This window comes from Ailuropoda melanoleuca, chromosome 14 (assembly GCF_002007445.2).
Source record: "Ailuropoda melanoleuca isolate Jingjing chromosome 14, ASM200744v2, whole genome shotgun sequence".
Taxonomy (NCBI): domain Eukaryota; kingdom Metazoa; phylum Chordata; class Mammalia; order Carnivora; family Ursidae; genus Ailuropoda; species Ailuropoda melanoleuca.
Window position 1 is genome coordinate 15,711,075 of NC_048231.1, and position 21,969 is coordinate 15,733,043.

The 21,969-nt window shown below is 43.7% G+C and overlaps 2 protein-coding genes across 5 annotated transcripts in view; one reads left to right on the forward strand and one right to left on the reverse strand.

Moving 5' to 3' along the window:
* Positions 1–15,172, reverse strand: part of PGF (placental growth factor) — a 47,907-nt gene extending 32,735 nt beyond the window's left edge. Inside the window, exons 1-3 of one of the 4 annotated variants that reach the window (XM_034642511.1) lie at positions 15,092–15,172; positions 13,485–13,507; positions 2,502–2,568 (exon numbers count right to left, since the gene is read on the reverse strand). The gene's annotated coding sequence lies outside the window, so the exon portion shown is untranslated. Of the gene's footprint in view, positions 1–2,501; positions 2,569–13,484 lie in introns of all 4 variants that reach the window. The other 3 variants (XM_034642512.1, XM_034642514.1, XM_034642513.1) reach the window with 3 other exon arrangements.
* Positions 15,173–15,358: 186 nt separating this feature from the next.
* EIF2B2 (eukaryotic translation initiation factor 2B subunit beta) lies at positions 15,359–21,744 on the forward strand. The gene is made up of 8 exons (XM_002914700.4): positions 15,359–15,521; positions 15,637–15,757; positions 15,885–16,033; positions 16,940–17,103; positions 17,749–17,844; positions 18,816–18,953; positions 19,731–19,797; positions 21,057–21,744. The coding sequence occupies exons 1-8, from the start codon at positions 15,359–15,361 to the stop codon at positions 21,212–21,214; spliced, it is 1,056 nt and encodes a 351-aa protein (XP_002914746.1). The 3' UTR covers positions 21,215–21,744.
* The last annotated feature ends 225 nt before the right edge of the window (positions 21,745–21,969 follow it).

Below are 21,969 nucleotides of genomic sequence, written 5' to 3' on the forward strand. Positions count from 1 at the left end.
TGAGTGTTTGCCCGGCTCCTCCAGACGCGCGGCCGCCGCCGAGGGCCTGCAAGGACGGCCCGGGGGAATGAGCATCCCCTGAGCACGGAGGCCACTGTTCCCTCCCCACCGCCAGTGCTGCCCACGGGCCGAGCTGGGGAGGCGGCGCTCTTTGCCAGCCAGAGCAAATTAGGTGCCCGGACGTTGAGGTCTGCTTGGCATTTCCTGTGTTGGCTTTGGCCGATGAGGCCAGGCCAGTGGGCCGCCCTCTTGACCCCAGCCCAGTCCAACAGGCACGTCCCAGACTCTGCAGCCCACAGACTTCTGTTCTGTGCCCCACAGGGAATCCTGTTCCGGAAAAAAAGATCACCCCTCCTGGCCTGGGTTCCCACTGAGCTGCCTTCCCTTGCCTTGTAGGGTGCTCTGACACCAGAGGCCTGGCCAGCCCCCAACCTGGCTCATCTCAATGCGTGTTCCTCCAGCTTGGGCATGGAGCCCACAGAATTTGTAGATCTCTGAGCCTCCCAGTGCTTCCTGGATGTGGTGAGGGCGCTCTGCAGGCAGGCCCCCAAGGCCGGGGTTCCACAGGGGGCTCTGGTCTCCCCTGATCTCCTCTTTCCATCTGTCTGTGGAAAAATTTCCCCAGCCCAAGGCCTGTCCTTCGCCCGGACCCCAGGGAGCCTTGAGCAAGAAGGTTGCTCTGGACATCGGCACCCTGGTTCCAGCTTGGGAACCCACGGGAGCTCCCATCCTCAACCCCGGAAGCGTAGGCTTCACCTGCAGGATCAGCATTGCTGGCTCCTGTTCCTCAGTCCATGTTTTCTTTGGCTTGGATCTCTGGGACACCAGATTGTCCAAAACAAGATGACTTCGTGATACTTATTTTCCCAAAGAGCAGAGTCTGTAACACAATCAGGCTCTTTGTGTGCTGTGCAGTCCCCAGCCACCCCCTCCCCGGTTGCCCCCATCCCCACCCCAGCCAGGTCCCCTTGGGGCATGAAGCACTCCTAATTCCCAGTGGCCAGGGGTCTCTGGCCTAGGATTTGGCAAGGCCCAGCAGAGACAGCAGAGCCAAACCCCACCCCATAGACCATCCATCACTGATCTACAGCTCTTTCCTCTCTCCTCCCCACCCTTGGGGTGCCAGCATAGTCCCTATGAGGAGAAACAGGAAATCAAATAGCCTAGACTTAGAGATGCCTGAGTACAAATCCCAGCTCGACTACACACAGCTGTGTGCCTTGAACAAGGTACCAAACGGCTGTGGAACACAGCTGCCTTGTCAGTAAAATGGTGACAACAGAGGAACCAGTAGCACAGGGTTTGTGAGAGGAACCTAGCCTTACTAGAACCTTACTAGAGCCTTTGGGCCTATCTGATAGTAAGCCCTCCATAAATGGCTACCATTTAGATAGCCATCTATCTGCACGGGGTTGGCTGAGCAGTCACTAGAATCTGCAGAGTTGTCCTGGGCCAAGCCTAAGCCACACCTAGGAGAGAGACTCTGCAGCCCTAGCCTACTACGTGCTTCTTTGCTCCCAGGCGGGTTCTGCACTGCCATCTCCCTGAGGAGGCTAGAGGCCCAGCATGGCTCTCTTCTGGGCCACTCTGCTTCATGGCCATCAAGAACTTGCCACCTCAACTGGACAGGCCAACCTGCCAGGGCAGAGCAGTCTCAGAAGGCATCTGAAGATGGCTGGGTACCTTGAAGCCCTGTTTGTAGAGGGCTTCACCTTTCCCCAGGTGGGTGAAGCCCTGTTTGTAGAGGGCTTCACCTTTCCCAAAGCCATCTGGCTCCTCAGTGCCAGGTGCATGAGTGCTCAGAAATTTGCCAAATGTGTGGTGAAGGAAGGAGAAGGCTCTGGATTTCCTGCATTGTTTGTGGAAAGAGCAATAGGCATAATTTTCCTGGCAAGTTTGGGGTGACAGTTATCAAGAAGACTGAGGAGTGTTTATTACCTTGATGGGCAATTCCATTTCTGGTACTTTCCCTTGGGAACCAATCTGAAATGCCAGAAGGCAGACAGGGCTGCAAGGAGGGCCCATAAAAATGTCTGCAGAGATGTTCTTCTCAGTTTTGTTTATAAGAACAAACAAATAATAAAACAAACAAAGAAGATACTTCAGTAGCCAATGGCAGAGACTGCTTAAGTCTATTAGGCTATATCTGTGCACATAAGGAATTAAAGAGTAAGCACTAAAGATTAGGTTTAGGGAAAATTTTTAATGACATAGCAACTTCTGAGTAAAAAAAAATCAGGATATCTAACTGCTGACAAAGTGTAATCTTAATCATGTGAAAAAACGTTACGAGTACATGAATAAAATGTGATAGATATATGTGTGTATATATGTATATATATATATACATATATATATATATATAATGGCATATCAGTCTGCCTTAAAAAGAAATGAATTCTGATTCTGACACATGCTACAATGCGGATGAATTCTGAAGACATTATGCTAAGTGAAATATAACAGACAGAAAAATACAAAGATTGTATGGTTCCACTTACCTGAGGTACCTAGAAAAGAGTCAAAGTCACAGAGACAAGAGGTAGACGGGTGCTTGCTGGACAGCGCCTGGGGAGAACGGACAGTTACTTTTTAATGGGCACAAAGTTTCAGTTTGGGAAGATAAAAAGTTCTGGAGATGGTGATGGTTGTCCAAGAAAGTGAATGTACTTAACGCCACTGAACTGTACACTTAAAAATGATTAACATGGTAAATTTTATGTTATGTACACTTTATCACAATAAAAAAAGAGGTCACAGGGAAATACATCAAGTGTTCTTCATGGGTATATTTGAGTGAAGGGATTATGCATGACCTTTATTCTTTTTAGTTTCCAACATGTGCCCCGGTAAATGACATATTCTGTTTTGTTTGTTGTTTGTTTTAAGGAAGCTTGCTTCAGCAACTCCCAGATGTGCAGGGGTGGGGTGGGGGAGAGGTTCGGTCCAGCTGCAGCTGGAAATGAGGGGAGAAACACAGCCTGCTGGGCAGGGATGGCTCAGAGAAGGCTTGGGGTCCCCCAAGTTGTTGTTCCCCTCCTGGCTGGCCTCTCTCTCTGCCTTCCCCCCACGCTCCAGCCGTGCCTAGAGGCCTCTCTGCAGGCACAGCAGTCACTAGCCTGAAGGGGCTGTCTGGGCTGTCCCTGCTCTAGTGGGAATGCGGGCTCGGGGCTTTCTCAGACAGTCAGTACCCATGCCGCCTTCCCGCTGCCGCTCCGCCCCAGCCCAGCTGCAAAAACAACAGTCCATACCCCAAGCCCTGTTATTGCAGCCTAGAGTGGAGCCTCAGAGTGCAGCGGAAGGAGTGGGGATGGGGCCTACCAGCCCTAAACAGACCTAGGGGCAGGGGTACTCTCAGGAGTTTGGAGGGTCCCCTCCTGCTCCCCGGAGAAACCTGGCTCCCAGGTGTGTGGGGAAGGGGCTTGGAGAGGCCTGGGGACTGGGGGACTGACAGCCAACTCTGACAGTGGCCTCCCTAGCTCCCTGGAGACTGCAGGGTGGGGGGAGGTATAGGGGAGGAAGTCAAGCCACTTGGGAACCCGCTGAACCAAGCTGAGCCAAGCCGTGGGCAGGAGGCGGCACCACCGTGGCTCCCAGGCAGGCCAGGGCCAAGTCTTTCCCACGGGGTGCAACTGGCCACTGGGCTCTACGGAGTCATCCACCCCAGGCTAGGGCCTGCAAACCCTGGGAGTTTTCCATGCAGTCTTCCCGTCAGGCCATAGGGGCTGGCAGGCAGATCCAGAACCCAGCAGGGCTCTTCCCTCTCCAGCCCCCAGCACCTGCAGGTGTGTGCTGGGCCTCCCGGCAAAGCTGGGGTACAGCTCTCAGAGGCCTGCTACTCAGCTTTCTCAGGACCGACTCCAATTCATCCACCGGCTCCTCACTCACGTGACAGAGTAGGGACACAGAGCTTATTTCCCTAAGAACCCAGAGGCCTCAGGGACTATTGGAAGCCTGGCCCCTGTTTGACCCCTAAAGGCCACTCCTGCCATTCTAACAGGAAGGGTGTGGATGGTGTGGCATTAGGAGGCACAGGGAGGTCTCTGGAGACAGACAAACCTGGGCTAGAACCTAGGGTCTGCCCTACTAGCAGTATGACTGGGAATGTCCGTAACCCCTCCAAGCCTTGGCTTCCTCCACTGGAGAATCCTGGAAGATTTAGATGTAGTGTATATAGTCTCTGGCACACGTGAATGCTTAATAAGGAGAAGACACTGTAATTCTTTTTTTTTTTTTAAAGATTTTATTTATTTATTTGACAGAGATAGAGACAGCCAGCGAGAGAGGGAACACAAGCAGGGGGAGTGGGAGAGGAAGAAGCAGGCTCATAGCAGAGGAGCCTGATGTGGGGCTCGATCCCATAACGCCGGGATCACGCCCTGAGCCGAAGGCAGACGCTTAACCGCTGTGCCACCCAGGCGCCCCAAGACACTGTAATTCTTAATACACAAGCCCCAAGAAATGAAATTAGCTGAGATTGGAAAGCACTTTCTGATCTCAGTGGTCAACTAAGTTCTTCCGACCCATGGCATTCTGCACAATGTAGACAGCACACTTGAGAAGTGTGCCTTTTCTTTTTCTACTCCAGTTAGGAACCAGTTAATCAAACTACCCTCTGAAGCTAGACAATGACTGTGTGTTTTTAAAGATGTTGTGGGCCACAGACATCAAACCAGGGATAGAAACTATTTCAGGGAAGGAGGGGAGCCAGACGGAAGAGGGTCAGCCTCTGGCCTCTGGCAGCTACCAGAAGCCTCTGTCTGCAGGTTAATCACTGAGTGTCACTATGTACAAAGGGTGACAGGAAGCTACTCGGATGGAGAGCCCAGGCTTCTTGGCTGGGACGTAGCCTCATTCAAGGTCTGTTGCTGTTCTAAAATGCTCTCAGGTAGTTGCAATAACTCATTCATTCTTGAAAGAGGGGAGCTCTAGAAATAAAAGCTGGTGTATCTGGTCTTTAAAATACAACCAGACTGAAATACAAATCAAAACCACAATGAGGTATCACCTCACACCAATCAGAATGGCTAAAATGTACAACTGAGGAAACAACAGAGGTTGGCGAGGATGCAGAAAAAGGGGAACCCTCTTACATTGCTGGTGGGAATGCAAACTTCCCAAACTGGAGTAGCCACTCTGGAAAACAGTATGGAGGTTCCTCAAAAAGCTAAAAATAGAATGATTCTATAACCCAGCAATTGCACTACTAGGTATTTATCCAAAGGATACAAAAATGCTTATTCGAAAGGGCACCTGCACCCCAAAGTTCATAGCAGCAGTGTCCATAATAGCCAAACTACGGAAAGAGCTCAGATGTCCATTGACAGATGAATGGATAAAGAAGATGTGGTGTATGTATACAATGGAATATTACTCAGCCATCAAAAAGAATGAAATCTTGCCATTTGCAACAACATGGATAGAACTAGAGGGTATTATGCTAAGTGAAATAAGTCAGTCAAAGAAAGGCAAATACCATATGATTTCACTCATATGTGGGATTTAAGAAACAAAATAGAGAAACACAGGGGAAGGAAAGGAAAAATAAAATAAGATGAAAACAGAGAGGGAAGCAAACCATAAGAGACTCTTAACTCTAGGAAACTAAGGGTTGCTGGAGGGGAGATGAGTGAAGGGATGAGGTAACTGGATGACAGGCATTAAGGAGGGCACTTGATGTAATGAGCACTAAGTGTTATATACAAATGATGAATCACTAAATTCTACCCCTGAAACTAATAATACACTATATGTTAACTAAATTGAATTTAAATTTAAAAAATTTTTTTCTAAAAATATAATCAGACCTTTATTAAGTACATTACAATCACCTTCTATGGAGATTTTTCAAAAATTCTCCAGATTAGGTAATGGGTACCCAGACCCACTACTCCAAAGATCAGAAGTAGTAGGGACACCTGGGTGGCTTAGTTGGTTAAGCGTCTGCCTTCAGCTCAGATCATGATCCCAGAGTTCTGGGATGGAGCCTTACATCGGGCTCCATGCTCAGGGGGAGCCTGCTTTCTCCCTCTGCCTGCCATTCCTCCTACTTGTACTCTCTCTCTTTCTGACAAACAAATAAATAAAATCTTTTAAAAAATTAGGATCAGTAGTAGTACAATGTCTCCAAATCTCTGAGGTCACTACCATTTATCAAATGTCACTATCACTTCCACTGACAGACAAGATCACCCAGCTTGGGAGGGGCAGACCTATGATCTGAAATGAGATTCATCTGTCTTCCAAACCCAAAATTTAAACAGTATAACATAGCATGCAAGGATAACTGGCTAGTGGGCCTTAGTCTCCACATTTTTCTTTTTTCAGAATAACAGACTATTTTTTTGTCTACCTACGTACTTGGTACTACTCTCACTTAGGACGACCTATCAATTGTGGTATAATTGATCTCTTGATCAGAACCAGCTCACTGCTTAGTGCTCTTTAGAGACTGAAAGAGATAAGGAGTATGAAAATCTTTAACTAAAAGGCAAAATCCTCTAAGTTAAAATGATGATGCTGTTTTATTATTGAGTTTCCCCTAGTACAGGGGCTCTTTTCCAATATACAATATGGTGCGTGGTATGAAAAGATGCTCAACGAATATTTGTTATATACCGTATATGTTGATCTATGAAGACAAACTGTTAACAGGCAGTCCCAATAACAATAGGGTGGGATTTTTTTTTTCTAATCACATGCCCTGGTACCATTACCTGTGTTTGTCATTAGAATTTTCCTCCAAATTCCTAGCAACTGACTAGGTCAAGTGGCAGGGAATCTCAAGAACAGAGCCAGATGTCACTAAAATATAAATCTACATTTAGACCAAGATCAGCTTCTAGTCTAGCAGAATCAATCAAATAATGGCTGAGAAGAGGGTTGGGATCCCTGGAGCACAAAAGAGAAGCTTAGTGAAGCCTCTAGCAACTCAAAAAGTTAAGCTGAAGGGAGATTTGTTGAGAAGTCCAAGGATGGCTCTACCTTCAAGCCTGGCTAGTTCTACAAAGCAACATCAGTTCCTTTCAAGTCATCAGCTCATTTGCCTTTTCTCTCTCACTCCAGGACTTGCCTCTGTTCACTTCTACTTCTTCTGGAGTGGTTGCCTGACTTTCTCCTACAGATAAGCTTCCTCCATGAAACAGGAAAACTAGCCACCAAGAGTCCCAAGCCAACCTCCTTATAGCAGATGATCTAAAGGCAAGAAACCTGCTTTCTTCTGGGGTCTGTATAGCAAATCACAGGGAAGGACTGATGACTATACAGTGTGGAATTGGGGTCACTGCCCAGACCTGGGTGGTGTGCCATCCCTGTGGCTAGGAGGCCCTGAGATTGATAGTTCCACCTGAATGACACGAGGAGGGACAATTCCCAGAGGAAAGGGGGTGCAGGGCAGACAAAAACAACAGGTGTCCGTGACAATAGCACTTGTTCTCAGGTTGCATAGAGACATGACTTACCCACCAAAACAATCAGAGAAGGATAAAAACAGTAGTGCATTCACATGCCGCAGTGTTGAGTCAAAGCCTTTCAGGAAAAGGAAGTGATCTGATGGCATAAAGGAGATTCTTTGTAACAGAAGGAGAAAGATGCAAACATTTGGTCAGCCTCCCTCCTCACAGTTGAGAATTATCATCGTAATCACCCTATTTCCAAATTAAGTTCAGAAACTGTGATCTGATAACTTTGCAGGCAATTAGCCAGAATGTCTGAAATCGCGACACTGGGAAAATCTGGAAGATCTGGTCAACATAATCATATTCCTGGTGAGAGAATGGGCCTGACAGAAGAATTTATTTTTCTTACAAATAACTTTTTTCTGGTTATAAATGGGATGTGTTTATTGTTGAAATTTGGGGAAACACAGAACACAAATGAACATAAATATCACTCTTGTATTTGGTAGGACTGGGTGTGACTGCAGATGATGGAAACCTCAAGGTAACAGTGGCTCAAATAAGACTGGTTTATTTTGCTTGCAGCTAAATGAAGTTGAAAAGTCCAGGCTGATATGATAGTTTTGCTCCACAGAGGCCATAGGGTGCCCAGGGTCCTTCTAGCTCACTACTCTGCCATCCCTGCAGTGTGGCCTGAATTTTCATCATCCAGGCTGGCAGAGCAGAAAGGCAGCCAGAAAGAGGGATAAAGAGGCCAGAGGACACATGCCAGTTATCTTCCAGGGAAGTTTCTCAGAAGCGGCAACACAATACTTCCACACTATCCCAATAGTAAGAACGTAGTCATGGGGCCACACCTACCTGCTGGGGAGACTAAGAAATGTAGTCTTTATTTTGGATGCCTATTAGCCAAGCCAAAACTCTATTACTATAGAAGAATGGCTTATGAGGCAATTAGGGGTCTCTGATAAACCTGTAATCATACTATCCAGAGAGAGCCACTGTTAACATCTTGGTATGTCATTTATATACACAGGTATCCACACACACCCATATATATATGTGTGTATATATTTTATATATATATATATATATAATATATACACACATATGATGTGTATATGTGTGTATGTACATACACAAACATATATATAGGTGTGGGTGTGTATATGTGTAAATATATATTTATATATAATACATATGAATAATGTATAATTATTTTTAAGTGAAATTGAGATCGTACCAAATATACTATTTTTGCATCTTGCTTTCTTGGAAAATTGCACTTTAAACAATCTCTCTCTTTTTTTTAAAGATTTTATTTATTTGACAGAGAGAGACAAAGCAAGAGAGGGAACATAAGCAGAGAGAGAGAGGGAGAAGCAGGCTTCCTGCTGAGCAGGGAGCCTGACGCAGGACTCGATCCCAAGACTCTGGGATCATGACCTGAGCTGAAGGCAGACGTTTAATGACTGAGCCACCCAGGTGCCCCTAAACAGTCTCTTTTGTTATCTATTTTAGCACTAGGTCATTTAACAATTAGAGTAATGTAATGTAATCCATTATCATTTTCTTTTAAAGATTTTATTTTTAAGCAATCTCTACACCCAACATAGGGCTCAAACTCAAAACCCCGAGATCATGAGTCGCACGCTCCACCAACCAAGCCAGCCAGGCGTCCCTATAATTTTCTTTTAAATAGATGCTTTTATTTTATAAATCCTGGTTTATGAAGTTTTTGTTTAACTATTTATTTCAAAATAATTATAGATTCACAGGAGGTTGAAAGGAACGTACACCGAAGTCCCACACGCCCTTTCCCCGCCTCCTCTAATAGTAACAACTTATACAACTATGGTACTATGTCAAAACCAAAATATTGACATCAATATAATTCATAGTTTTAGATTTCACCAGTTACACGTGCACTCGTGTGTGTAGCTCTACGACATTTTATTATGTGTAGCCTTGCATAACCACCCCCACAACATCCAGAGACTCAACTGCACTATCCTTTGTGTCACTCCTTCGTAGCTACACCCGTCTCATGCTCCCCACCCATCCCTAACCCCTGGCAATTACTAATTCATTCTTTATCTCTCTATATATGTTACTCCATGAATGATACATAAATGGAATTATGTGAAAATACATGTTGGAGATCGGCTTGTCTCATGCAGCATAAGTTCCTTGAAGTTCATTTAAGTTGTTGTATATATCAACAGTTTGTTCCTTTTTATTGCTGAGCCATATCCCATGCTATGGACGTGCCACGGTTTGTTAAACATCTACCAACTGAAGGATATTTGGAAAGTTTCCAGTTTCTGCCTATTATGAATAAAGCTGCTATGTACATTCATGCTGTTTGGACACAAGCGCTCATTTCTCTGGGATGAACGACCAGGAGTGCAACTGCTGGATTGTATTATAAATCCATTTTCAGTTTTGAAAGGATTGCCAAACTCTTCTCCAGAGTGACTGCAAGCAACCTACTTTTTAAACTTAACAATATGTTGTCAACAATTTTTATCATTATTTCCTATGTCATTAAATATTCTTCTAAAACATGGATGGTGGTACATAATTTCCAAACCAATTTCCTAGTTTTGAATACACAGAAATACTTCTGATTTTTATGTTATAAATAATAAAGTGAAAAATGAGATTGTGGATAAATCTTTGTACCTATTTCTGATTATTTCCTTAGGATAAATTTCTAGACAGACAAACTGGTTTAAAGAGTATGAATGAACATTTTAAAGTCTTTCGCTGCATTTTTTTAAAATTGTCCTACTGAAAGGTGTTTCAATTTAAAATCCCACAGCAATATATGAAAATTGGGCAAAGTTTCTAAAACTACTAATATCGCAACACAAATTGCAAATGATTGGTATCTTTAATATATAAATAGACCTTACAGATCAACCAGAAGAAGATGAAATACCCAATATCAAGATGCTTTGGGCTGCAAGTGACAGAAAACTCAAAATCCAAAATTTTATCAATAGAGAAATCTATCACTTTATATATTAAGAAGTCTAAGTAGGGCAATTTCTGGATTTGCTGATTTCACACAATTTTTATAAAAGGCACCACAGTACACAGACTAACAGAGCAGGCACTGAAGCTATACTGAGATTAACATCTCAACTCTTTCACTTACTGGGTGTGTATCATTAAGCAAATTACTTATCCTACTTATGCCTCAGGTTCCTATTTTGAAAACGGTTATATTAGTAGTATCTATTTCATAGGACTGCTGTAAGAATGAAAAGAGTTTATATAAGTAAAATATCCATTAAGTGTTGATATCATCAAGAGTCTAGATTCTATTTTTCTGTTCTGCCATCCTTGGCATGTTAACTTTATCCTCAATCTTGAGACCTCATGGTCACAAGATAGCTGCAGTAATTCTAGGCATCATATCTCAGGCAATCAGAGATAGAAGAGACAAAGTAGTATTCTCTGTTACTTAAGAACAAAGAAACTTTTCCAAACAGATCTCCCTCACATCCTACTGGCTAGAAAATAGGTTACCCAACACCAACATGTTAAAAAAAATTTTTAAGGAGAAAGGAATTGCCACGATTGGCTTAGACCCATCAGGATTTACCCATAAGCTAAAACCACTTTCCCTCCGGGTAGAAACCAAACAAAATCAGTTCTTTTAGCAGGCAAGAAGAAAGAAGTGGATATCGGGTAGAAAACCAGAATGTCTGTCATGTATCGTATTAGAAAAAATGGGCAAACCATGTGAACCAGCAATTCATAAGAGAAGAAATGCAAAGGCAAATAAACATGAAAAAAATGTTCACCTTGATTAATAAGCAAAGAAATGCAAACTAAAAGGAATTTTTGTATTTTCCCTATCAATTTGGCAATGATGAAAAAGAATGATAATCATTTACAACAGCAATAAATATACAGGGTGCCTAGGAATAAATCTTACACAAGACATGCAAGACCTATGTGGAGAAAATTATAAAATTTTACCAAACAACCTTAAAGAAGACCTAAATAAGTGGAGATATATACCATCTCCATGGATAGGAAGACTCAGTATCCTAAAGATGTCAATTCTCCTTAAATTAATTTAGGGATTTAAAGTAATTCCAAGCAAAATCTTTAGGTTGTTTTTTTTTTTTGAGGAAAAGACAAATTATTTCTAAAATATATATGAAAGAGCAAAGGCCCAAAACTAGTTAAGACCCTCTTTAGGAAAAAAATATGGCAAGGTAGTTTTCACCAGATAGCAAGACTTTTTATAAAATAAGACAACAGTAAAACAGATAATGTGATACTGGGTAAGGGATAGGCAAATTTAGCAATGGAACAAAATAGTCCCCAAACAGACTCACACATTATAGACACTTGACATATTACAGTGGTAGCATTAAAAATCAATGAAGGGTACCTGGGTGGCTCAGTCAGTTAAATGCCTGCTTCAGCTCAGGTCATGATCCCAGGGTCCTGGGATCAAATCCCATATCAGGCTCCCTGCTCAGCAGGGAGTCTGCTCCTTCCTCCCCCTCTACCCCTCCCCCAGCTCTCTCGTTCACTCTCTCTCTCAAATAAATAAAATCTTAAAAAAAAAGAAAAAAGAAAAAAGAAAATCAATGGAAAAAGAATGGAAAAAGAATAGAAAATCGGATTCCCACCTTTCACCCTACACAGAAAGTAACTCAAAATTACTTGTAAATTTAAGTTTTTTAATTATTTAGATGAAAAAGATAAGAGATTATCTTTAAGCCTTTATATCAGGGAAGGATCTTTTAAACAAAACATGAAAAGCATTAACTATACAAGACAAGGTTGAGATGTCAAAGACATCTCAAAGTGAGTAAAACCACAAGCCACCAACTGAGAGAAGATATTTATAGAACAAATAACTGAAATAGATTAGTGTTCAGAATATATAAGGAATTCCTACAAGTCTATTTTAAAAAGGATTTTTAAGAAAGTAGGCAAGACACAACACAGCTATTTCACAAACGAGGAAAAAAAACCCATGGCCAATAAACATACAAAAAAATTAACAGCCTCATTAGTAATCAGGAAAACAAATTAAGATCATAATGATACATCCTTTTATATCTATTTGATTTCCTCCAAATAAAAAAACTGATAATACCAAATGTTGGTAATGAGGTACATCAGTTGGAACTCTATGTCCTACTGGAGTGAGCATTAATTAATTTAACCACTTTGGAAGGCAAGCACTATTTGTAATGCTGAATATTCGTATAGACTATGCCCTAGCTATTCTACTTAGGTATGCCAAAATATACATAAGAATATTTATAGTTTATATTCTCCCACCCCCCAGAAAGAATGGAAACAACCCAAATATCTGTTGAAGGAAAATGAATACATAAACTGTGGTAGGGTCACATGATGGAATATTATGCAGCAGTGCTAATGAGAGAACCACAGATACATGTAACAACATGAATGAATTTTATGAACGTCATATCAAGTGAAAAAAGCAAGTTGTAGAAAATTACGTTATAATGCCATTTGTAAAAAAACCCTCAAAACCAGTTTGAACTAAACAATATGTTGTTTAGGGATTATAAATATATAATACATTTTTTTTATAAAACAAAGCAAAATCAACCAAAATTCAGTGGTTATCCTTGGGTATTCGAGAAGACAAGGAAATGGGGTAGACACACACATCAATGAGATGGTTTTGGAAGTATTTCAGGGTTGTGGTTTTTTTTTTTTTTGTATATAGCACATATTTTTAAAAATTGTGGTAAAATACACAAGACATAAAATTTACCATTTTAACCCTTAAGTGTGCAGTTCAGTGGCATTAATGTATGTCCACCACCCACCATCCATCTCTAGAATTCTTTTTATTTTGTGAAACCAAAATTCTGTACCCATTAAATAACTTATGCCTCCCTCCAGTCCCTGAAAACCACCATTCTACTTTCTATGTCTATGTATTTAAGAATCTTGGTTTTTAAGTAGAGAGATGGGTTCATGTATGTTCATTTTGTTGTCATGTTTCATAACTTGCACATAAATATTATATAAACCACAACATGTATTCTTTTGTACGCATAAAACAGTACATACCTTATTTTGTAATGGCTTGATGCCTGGAAAAATAAAGAACAATATCCAAAATTGGCCAGAACATGGTGTTAGCAGGCATGTAAATTGGTACAATTTTTAGGACAATTTAAACTTAACACAAATAAAATTGACAAATACATTATAGCTTTTGGGAGGTATGGTGTTTTCAATTTTGGTTTCCAATTATTCATTACTAGTATATAGAAATATGATTGATTTGTGTATGTTGACCTTGTATCCTTGTTATGTTCACTTATTAGTTCTAGGAGGCTTTTTGTCATTGTTGTCAATTCTTCAGATTTTCTGTATGGACAATGTCTTCTGTGAATAGGGAGTTTTCTCTCTTCCTAGTCTGTTACGTTTTTAAAGTTTCCTTTTCTTACTGCACTGGCTAGGACTTTGAGTATAATGTTAAATAGGACTGGTGAGAGTGGACATCCTTGTCTTGTTCCTGATCTTAGAAAGAAGGCAGTCTTTCACCATAAAGTATTATGTAACTGCATGCTCTTGTAGATGCTCTTTAAGTTAAAAAAGTTCCCTTCTATTCCTAGTTCTCTGAGGTTTTTTTTTTAATCCAATGGCTGTTGAATTTTGTCAAATGCTTCTTGCATCAATTGATATGACCATGTGGTTTCACTTTTTACATTGTTAATATGGCTTGTTAAATTAATTTTCCAATATTAAAAGAGCTTTGCATTCTGGGTTTGAATTCTATTTGGTAATGGTGTCTTAATCTTTTTTATATATTGCTGGATTTGATTTGCTAATTTGTTACAGATTTTGCGTCTGTGTTCATGAGGAATACTGATCTGCAGTTTTTTCTTGTACTAGCTTTGTCTGATTTTGGTATTGATGTATCTTTTTGGAGGGCAATTTGTCAATTGTAACAAATGGCTTAAAAATGTGTGCGTCCAAAGATATTAAGAACTTAAAGAAATGGGATTCTCGTTACAAACAGACTTTGGATTCAGACAGACGGAGATTTAAATACGCATGCATCCCCTTACCAACTGCTTAAATTTTGTGGCTGTTTTCTAACCTGTAAAATGAGGGTAAGAGGACTTACCTCACAAATTGCAGTAGATGAAATAATTCACACACAGTGCTCAACACCTACTGAACTTTAAGTAAATAGTAGCTCTTGGTATTATGTTATGCTTCCCAGCCTCTGTAGTCTGTCCAAATGGAAGAACATATCTTTGCTTCCATGTAAACTCTCCCTTTCAATCTCCTTATTGGGGAGTATTCGGTCTCCTCATCCCTGATTCCTGTCTTAGGTTAGGTGTGAGAGGCGTTAGGAATGCAAAGGCAAAAATGGTACGGTCCTCGCCCTCAGGGAGCTGAAATCTATTAGAAACACACAGGCGCAAACGAACCAGTCCCACGCAGTGTAAGAGCATTATAACGGCGCGTCTGCCCAAGGTGCAGGGGGTCCTAGACCCGCACTCTGAGCGTCTCTGTCAGGAGAGCGGGTGTTCGCTCGGGGACCAGGACCAGGGAGGCAACTTGCGCAGCGCAGCGTCGGGTCTTGGGGGGTAGGTGGGCGCCGAGACTGGCTGTTTCCATAGCAACGAGACTAGCCACCCTCACTGGGCCTCACAGCTCACCTCTGTTCAGCGTCTGAAGAGCCACGAAAGCCCACTTCCGGTCCTCCCGCCTCCGAGACTCGCGGTCGCTCTAGGGTAACTCCGGATCCTAGCCTCTGATTGGCTCAGGAAGACGGAGGAGGCGGGATGTAGCACCGAGGGGCGTGGCCTGCGGACCCTCAAACTGGAGTTTCCTCGCGGAGCGGAAGCCGGCTTCACCCGCCCCGGAAGTGCAAGGACCGAGGTCGTACAGGTGTGGACTCCGCCGGCGAGGCGCCTGTTTTCGAGATGCCGGGAGCCGCGGCCAAGCGTTCGGAGTTGTACGAGAGCATCGAGAGTTTCGTGGAGGCCCTGAAGCGAGACGGCGGGCGGCGCAGCTCTGAGGACATGGCTCGGGAGACCTTGGGGCTGCTGCGCCGGATCATCACGGACCACCACTGGATCAACGCAGGTAAGGCAGGTCTAGTTCTGTCGCGTCCCTCACCGCTGTCCGACCCCGGTCCTCAGGCGGAGAGTCGCCCAGGCCTCATCGCGCTCGTGCCCTCTCTCTCTCCCTCGGACTGCAGGGGAGCTGATGAAACTGATCCGCCGAGAGGGCCAGAGGATGACGGCTGCGCAACCCTCAGAGACCACGGTGGGCAACATGGTGCGGAGAGTGCTCAGAATCATCCGGGAAGAGTATGGCAGGTCAGGATGTGAGCCTTTTTGCGTAAGCCTCTCCCTGCTTGGAGCCTTTAGAAGAGCCGAGCAGCTCCTGTTTACTTAAATGACTACACCTCCGCCCACCTCCGTTTGGGTCTTGTTGCCTCCCTAGACTCCACGGACGCAGCGATGAGAGCGATCAGCAGGAGTCCTTGCACAAACTCTTGACTTCAGAAGGCCTGAGCGAGGATTTCACCTCCCCATATGCCCAGCTCCAGTCCAACATCATTGAGGCAATTAATGAGCTGCTTGTGGAACTGGGTAAGAGTCCTGATCCCCGATGGACAGGATAGGTTACAGGACAGGCAGATAAGGGAAGAGACGACCCTGGAGGTTGTTCATCAGCAAAGATAGGAGATAATCGGTCTTGTGGTTCTCCGAGCTTTGTCCTCCATCCTGATTGAGAGAAAGGGTTGGAACAGGTGGCAGGACTAAGCGAGCCCTCTCTACCTTTCCTTACAGACCAGCCCTTTATAGATTGCAGGTCCATTGCTGCAGAGACAGAGCTTTATTTTCATTTTAAAGATGAACTCCCTAAAACCACGGATGATTGACTCTTCTTCCCTAACTTCCCCTTGAATTTTTATACACACAGATGTACCACCTCCATTCCCCTTGTCTTTGTGACCCAGGAGACCAGCATGTATGCATTACAATCAGAGTTCCCCAAGGGAGGAAGAAGCTGGGTCTGTGTGTTTGGAGCTGCTGCTTCCAAATTCCTCCCCTGTTTTTCTTCTGTGGCCTCCTTTTCAGGTGGGGGTGTTGCGGCCACCTTTTAGAGGAGTTCTTTTAGGGGGAACCTCTACCCCACTCTCAGTACTTTACAGTTTCTCAAGTTGGACCGTTTTTTGCCTGAATTCATTGTCTTCAAAATGAATTATAAGGAACTAGTGTCATGGGGGCAGGGTTGGGGGGGTAAGTGGATGAGTAGGGGTTCTGCTAGGAAAGAAGTTAGGCTGAGAACTTGGGACGTAGAAGATCCAGGGGAGTGGGGCTTTTAAGGAAAAGTGACCTTCACATTAAGTCCCTTCACCCTGTGTTACAAGGGTCTACTAGGTGGGCCATCTGTGTGAAGGGCACCTGTCTCTTTCCACGTTCTATCATGTTTGTCTTATGTTGTGGCATGGCAGTTTCACATTTCCCTTGCCAAACTGACTGTTCTTGCAGAAGGGACTACAGAGAACATTGCGGCCCAGGCTCTGGAGCACATCCACTCCAATGAGGTCATCATGACCATTGGCTTCTCCCGAACAGTAGAGGCCTTCCTCAAAGAGGCTGCCCGAAAGAGGAAATTCCATGTCATTGTGGCAGAGTGTGCTCCTTTCTGTCAGGTAGGGAAACTGCTGGAGCTGCCAAGAAAAATGAAAAATGAGGAGGGAATAAAGAAGTGATAGATGGGCTCCATGCCAACTTTGAATTGATAAGTAAGACATTGAGAAGACAAAGTAAAACATGAAGGGAATTTTCAAATTGTTCATCCTGTCAACATTCTTAAATATTGGTTTAGGAAAATTAGGAGAAATGCTGGGTCCAAGAAAAGAAATATATTGGTTCTTTTAGGAATCAAAATAGGGTAAATTACCTTGGGGATGACTGATTCTTGGTCTGACCTCACTCAATCCCTACATAAATAATAGGTCTCTAGAAAGGAAATATGTAAGGATGCAGGAGGCCGTAAAATAATGAGCCAGGAGCTGTCCTGTCAGTGCTCCCTAATTACACAAGCAAGCAGTATTTCCAGTTTCGTGGCTGTTCCAGTGCTCCTGTGGAAAATTCAACATTTATTGGCTTCTCCTGGGCTTCTCTGAAGCATACCAGAGAATACCCACCATGAGTAGAAAAAGGAATTACCTGTTGGCAGTTGCGTGTTTGCTGTGTCCAGTATCACAGAATTCTCCAGATCCAGTTCCGTTGGAGAGTCTTTCCACTCTCTCCCACCCTCTCTCCTAACGTCAGGCCTTTCTCTCCTATTGCAGGGTCATGAAATGGCAGTCAATTTGTCCAAAGCAGGTATTGAGACAACTGTCATGACTGATGCTGCCATTTTTGCTGTTATGTCAAGAGTCAACAAGGTGGGTGTATTTGGAGTTATATTGAATTCATGAAGATTATACTTCTAAAATACTGATTTTTTTTTCTCTCTCCTGTAATATCCATGAGAAGAGAAGAAAGCTTCTAGTGCCTTTTGAAAGTACATACTTGGCCCTTTTTAATATATTAACTGAATTTCTTTTCTCTTTATCTGTATCATTGTTCCTCACTTAGTGTAGCTTCTTTTTTTGTTTTTGTTTTAAAGATTTTATTTTTTTAAGCAATCTCTACACCCAGCATGGGTCTTGGACTCACAACCCTGAGATCAAGAGTTGCGTGCTGTACTGACTGAGCCGCCAGGTGCCCCCAAGTAGCTTCTTTTTGGTGAAAGCATTGATGAGAATGAAATAGGGCTAAGCTAAGTGCGGCAGCTACTAGGGATTGGGTAGAGGGTCCTTGCCTTCTGCTCAGAGAGCCTGACAGCGGTGGATGGCGAATAGAAAGGCTCTTAGCTTCTCAGGAGGTGTGACATACAGATTCCAGAAAAAGACAGGGCTAAGAGCAGGAGATAGTGCAGCTTTCTTTTTCTTTTTTTTTTTTTTTTTTAAGATTTTATTTATTTATTTGACAGAGATAGAGACAGAGCGAGAGAGGGAACACAAGCAGGGGGAGTGGGAGAGGAAGAAACAGGCTCCTAGCGGAGGAGCCTGATGTGGGGCTCGATCCCAGAACGCTGGGATCACGCCCTGAGCGGAAGGCAGATGCTTAACCGCTGTGCCATCCAGGCGCCCCGATAGTGCAGCTTTCTGTCACGTACAATATTCATTCTTTCTTTGGGAAGCCACTCTTGACCTAGAACTCGTGGTCCTTACCGTAGAATCCCTTTTCCTTTTACTAGGAAAGGACCCTCACGGTGTCGAAACTGAGGCCTGAGCATTTAGCCTGTTGTGCCCAATGGCCCATTTAAGGCTCCATCCCTAGGATGACTCACATTTTGCTTCCTGTTCCAAAGGTGATCATTGGCACAAAGACCATCCTGGCCAACGGTGCCCTGAGAGCTGTGACAGGAACGCACACTCTAGCGCTGGCAGCAAAACACCATTCCACCCCGCTCATCGTTTGCGCTCCCATGTTCAAGCTTTCCCCACAGGTATGTCTGTCCGTCTGTGGCCAGACAGAGAGAAGGAAGCCAGAGTGTAGGCTTGAACTCTGGGCCTTCAGCCTACTCACTCTGGGGCTTCTCTTTGTCTGCGTTTGCTAAATGGATTAGACTCTACAGAGGCTGGAAAAAGCCACGGAAGTCTTGAACCAGGAAAAAAAATTGATAGTTATAACTTGTCAGCTTTGAGAAATGGAAATTGTAAGGTCAGGATAGTACATAGTTGGGGAAGGCCCTTTGTTGACATTCATGGCCCATCGCACTGATCATTTCTGAAAATGCCAAACAAGTTGAAACTCGGAACACGAATCGGGTTTACTTGTCATCGTTGGAGGGACTGTCCTCTGCAGCCTGAATACAAGCAGTATTACAAAGTGAAGAGCCATTTCATTAGCGAGAGAGGCTGTTTGCTTTGAAATACCAACCTATTTGCAGGTCTTTTTTAAATTGAGGTGAAATTCACAAAACATATTTCATATAAAAGAAATCATACAATACGTGCCTTTTGTTTCAGCTTCTTTAACTTAGCATGATGGTTTCAAGGTTTCTAGCTGTAGCACAGCACTTGGTTTCTGTGGCTGAATAATACCCTGTTGCAGGGACCTTACACAATCTATCCATTCACCTGTTGGTTGGCAGTTGGGCTGTTCAGCCTTTGGGCTTTTGTGAATAATGCTGCTGTAAGCATTGGTGTACAAGTTTCTGTGTGGACATGCTTTTTTATTTCCCTTGGGTGTATACTTAAAAGTGGAATTTTTCCTTGTCTAGTTCCCCAATGAAGAAGATTCATTTCACAAGTTTGTGGCTCCTGAAGAAGTCCTGCCTTTCACAGAAGGTACAGAAGGGTGTATGTGTGCGTGTGCATGCATGTGCACATGTATGTGTTTTTGTCTTTTTGCTTTTGTTTTGGTAGTCAGTGGGGATTGAATGCTGCCAGGTTGTGCTTTTTATCATAATTCTCATGGAAACTTCTCTTTAGCATCTGAAGAGTGTGTGGGGACCTCATCTAGTCCATTTCATTTTGTTCTGAGGCTAATATATTTGATTGAGTACTGGGGCCGTGCTGGGTTGGATCGTCCAGCGTGGATGGGGTTTGGCTTTGCACATTGCTTGACACATGCGCAGCAACCCACTGGGAAATGTACTCATTCCCATTTGCTGTAGAGAGTCATTTTGGTGACATGGCTGCCAAAGGAAGCATGCTCTAAAATGTTCCTACTATAAAACTTGCCTGTCACCTGGATACCTTCGTGCATTGGGGTCCTTTTCTCTGACTTCTGAAGGCAGCAGCTGTGCTCAGTGAGCCTGCCACCTTGTCAACGTAAGATGGCCTTAAACGCCCTCTGGGAGCAAAGCACCATACTTGGGGTGCTAATTCTTCTTAGAAGTTGAATAACTTCATCCATTTATTCACACATTCATTTTTTTTCAAGGATTATTTGTATCTTTTGAGTACCCACTATGTATCCAGCACTATCCTAGGTACTAAGGATGTAACAGTGAACAGCACAGCTAGGCCCTGCTCCCACAGAGCTTACGTTCTGTTGCAGAAGACAGACAAGAATATGTCAGGTCACGGGGTGTTTGGGGAAGAAAACAAATAAGGATGATGTGATGGAAAGTGGTAGCCTACATTAGGGGGGGAAGGGTCTAAATGAGAGGACATTTCAGCTGAGTCCAGAATGAATAGAGCCCACCGTGTAAAGATCAGGGAGACTCTCCCAGGTGTCGGTGCAAAAGGCCTGAGTTAGGTCCATGCTTAGCCACTTGGAACAAGATGGCCATATGGCTGGAGAGTAAGAGCACAAGGGAGAGTGGGATGAATTATAATTAGTGTAGTGCAGTGGGGAGGGGCCAGCTCTTGAGGGCTACTACCCCAAGATGGAATTCGATTCTGAGGGCTGTGGAAAGGCATTGGAGAGCTTGGAGCAGGGGGGTCATGATAGAAGTCTTCTCTTCTGGTTTGTACCTCACTGCAGCTTCCCTTTCTTGGGGGTGGCGAGCATGTCTGCACGATTGAGCCTAGAATCTCTGTGCTTAGTTATCAGAGCAGGATCCTCTGTTTAATCTTTAGCTCATGTGATTGCCTTTCAGGGGACGTTCTGGAGAAGGTCAGCGTTCACTGCCCTGTATTTGACTACGTGCCCCCGGAGCTCATTACACTCTTTATCTCCAACATTGGTGGGAATGCACCTTCCTACATCTACCGCCTGATGAGTGAACTCTACCATCCTGACGATCATGTCCTATGACCACCACCCGTCCTAAGCAGAAGCTGCTTAGCCAAATACAGAATGGAGAGGGACTTCAGTGTGACTGCTGAAAACATCGTCCTTGTAATGGGGAGTGACCTGGAGTCAATCTGAAAAAACTTAATACTGTTTCCTGCCCTTTTAGTCATCCCATAACAAGGATGCACATTCAGGACGGTCTCTTGCCTTTCTGATCTTAACAGGAGCAGTGGGGCTTGACCTATAAATTTTGGAGTCTCTTGGGGCGCCTGGCTGCCTCAGTTGGTAAGAGCACGTGACTCTTGATCTTGGGATCATGAGTTTGAGTCGCACGTTAGGCATAGAGTTTATTTAAAACTTTTTTTTGGCGGGGGAACCTCTTAACCTCTTAATGACCTGGGGAGTCTGGAACTTAAGTTTCAGAAACTTAAACTTTCTGGTTCAGTGGGGTGTTAAACTTAACACTGAACACCTTGTTGGGATACAGGTTTTAGCTCAGAAATGGCCACCACACCTTTTCCTGGGCTGTGCCAATAAAAGCTTCTTGAAGATTCCTGAGTTGGTTTATTTATTGTTCTGCTCTGATTGAACTGCCTGAAACAGCAGCGGCAGAGCCCATTTTGTGCTTTCATAGAGGGCTGTAATTAGAGGGAACCGGCTAAAACCGAAATGCAAATGAAAGTATTTACAGTTTCCTTCCTAATTCACTGGCAGTGGTCCCAAACAACTTGTTCGTAATCTAAGACAGTGGTTCCAAAACCTCTCTGATCAGCAGA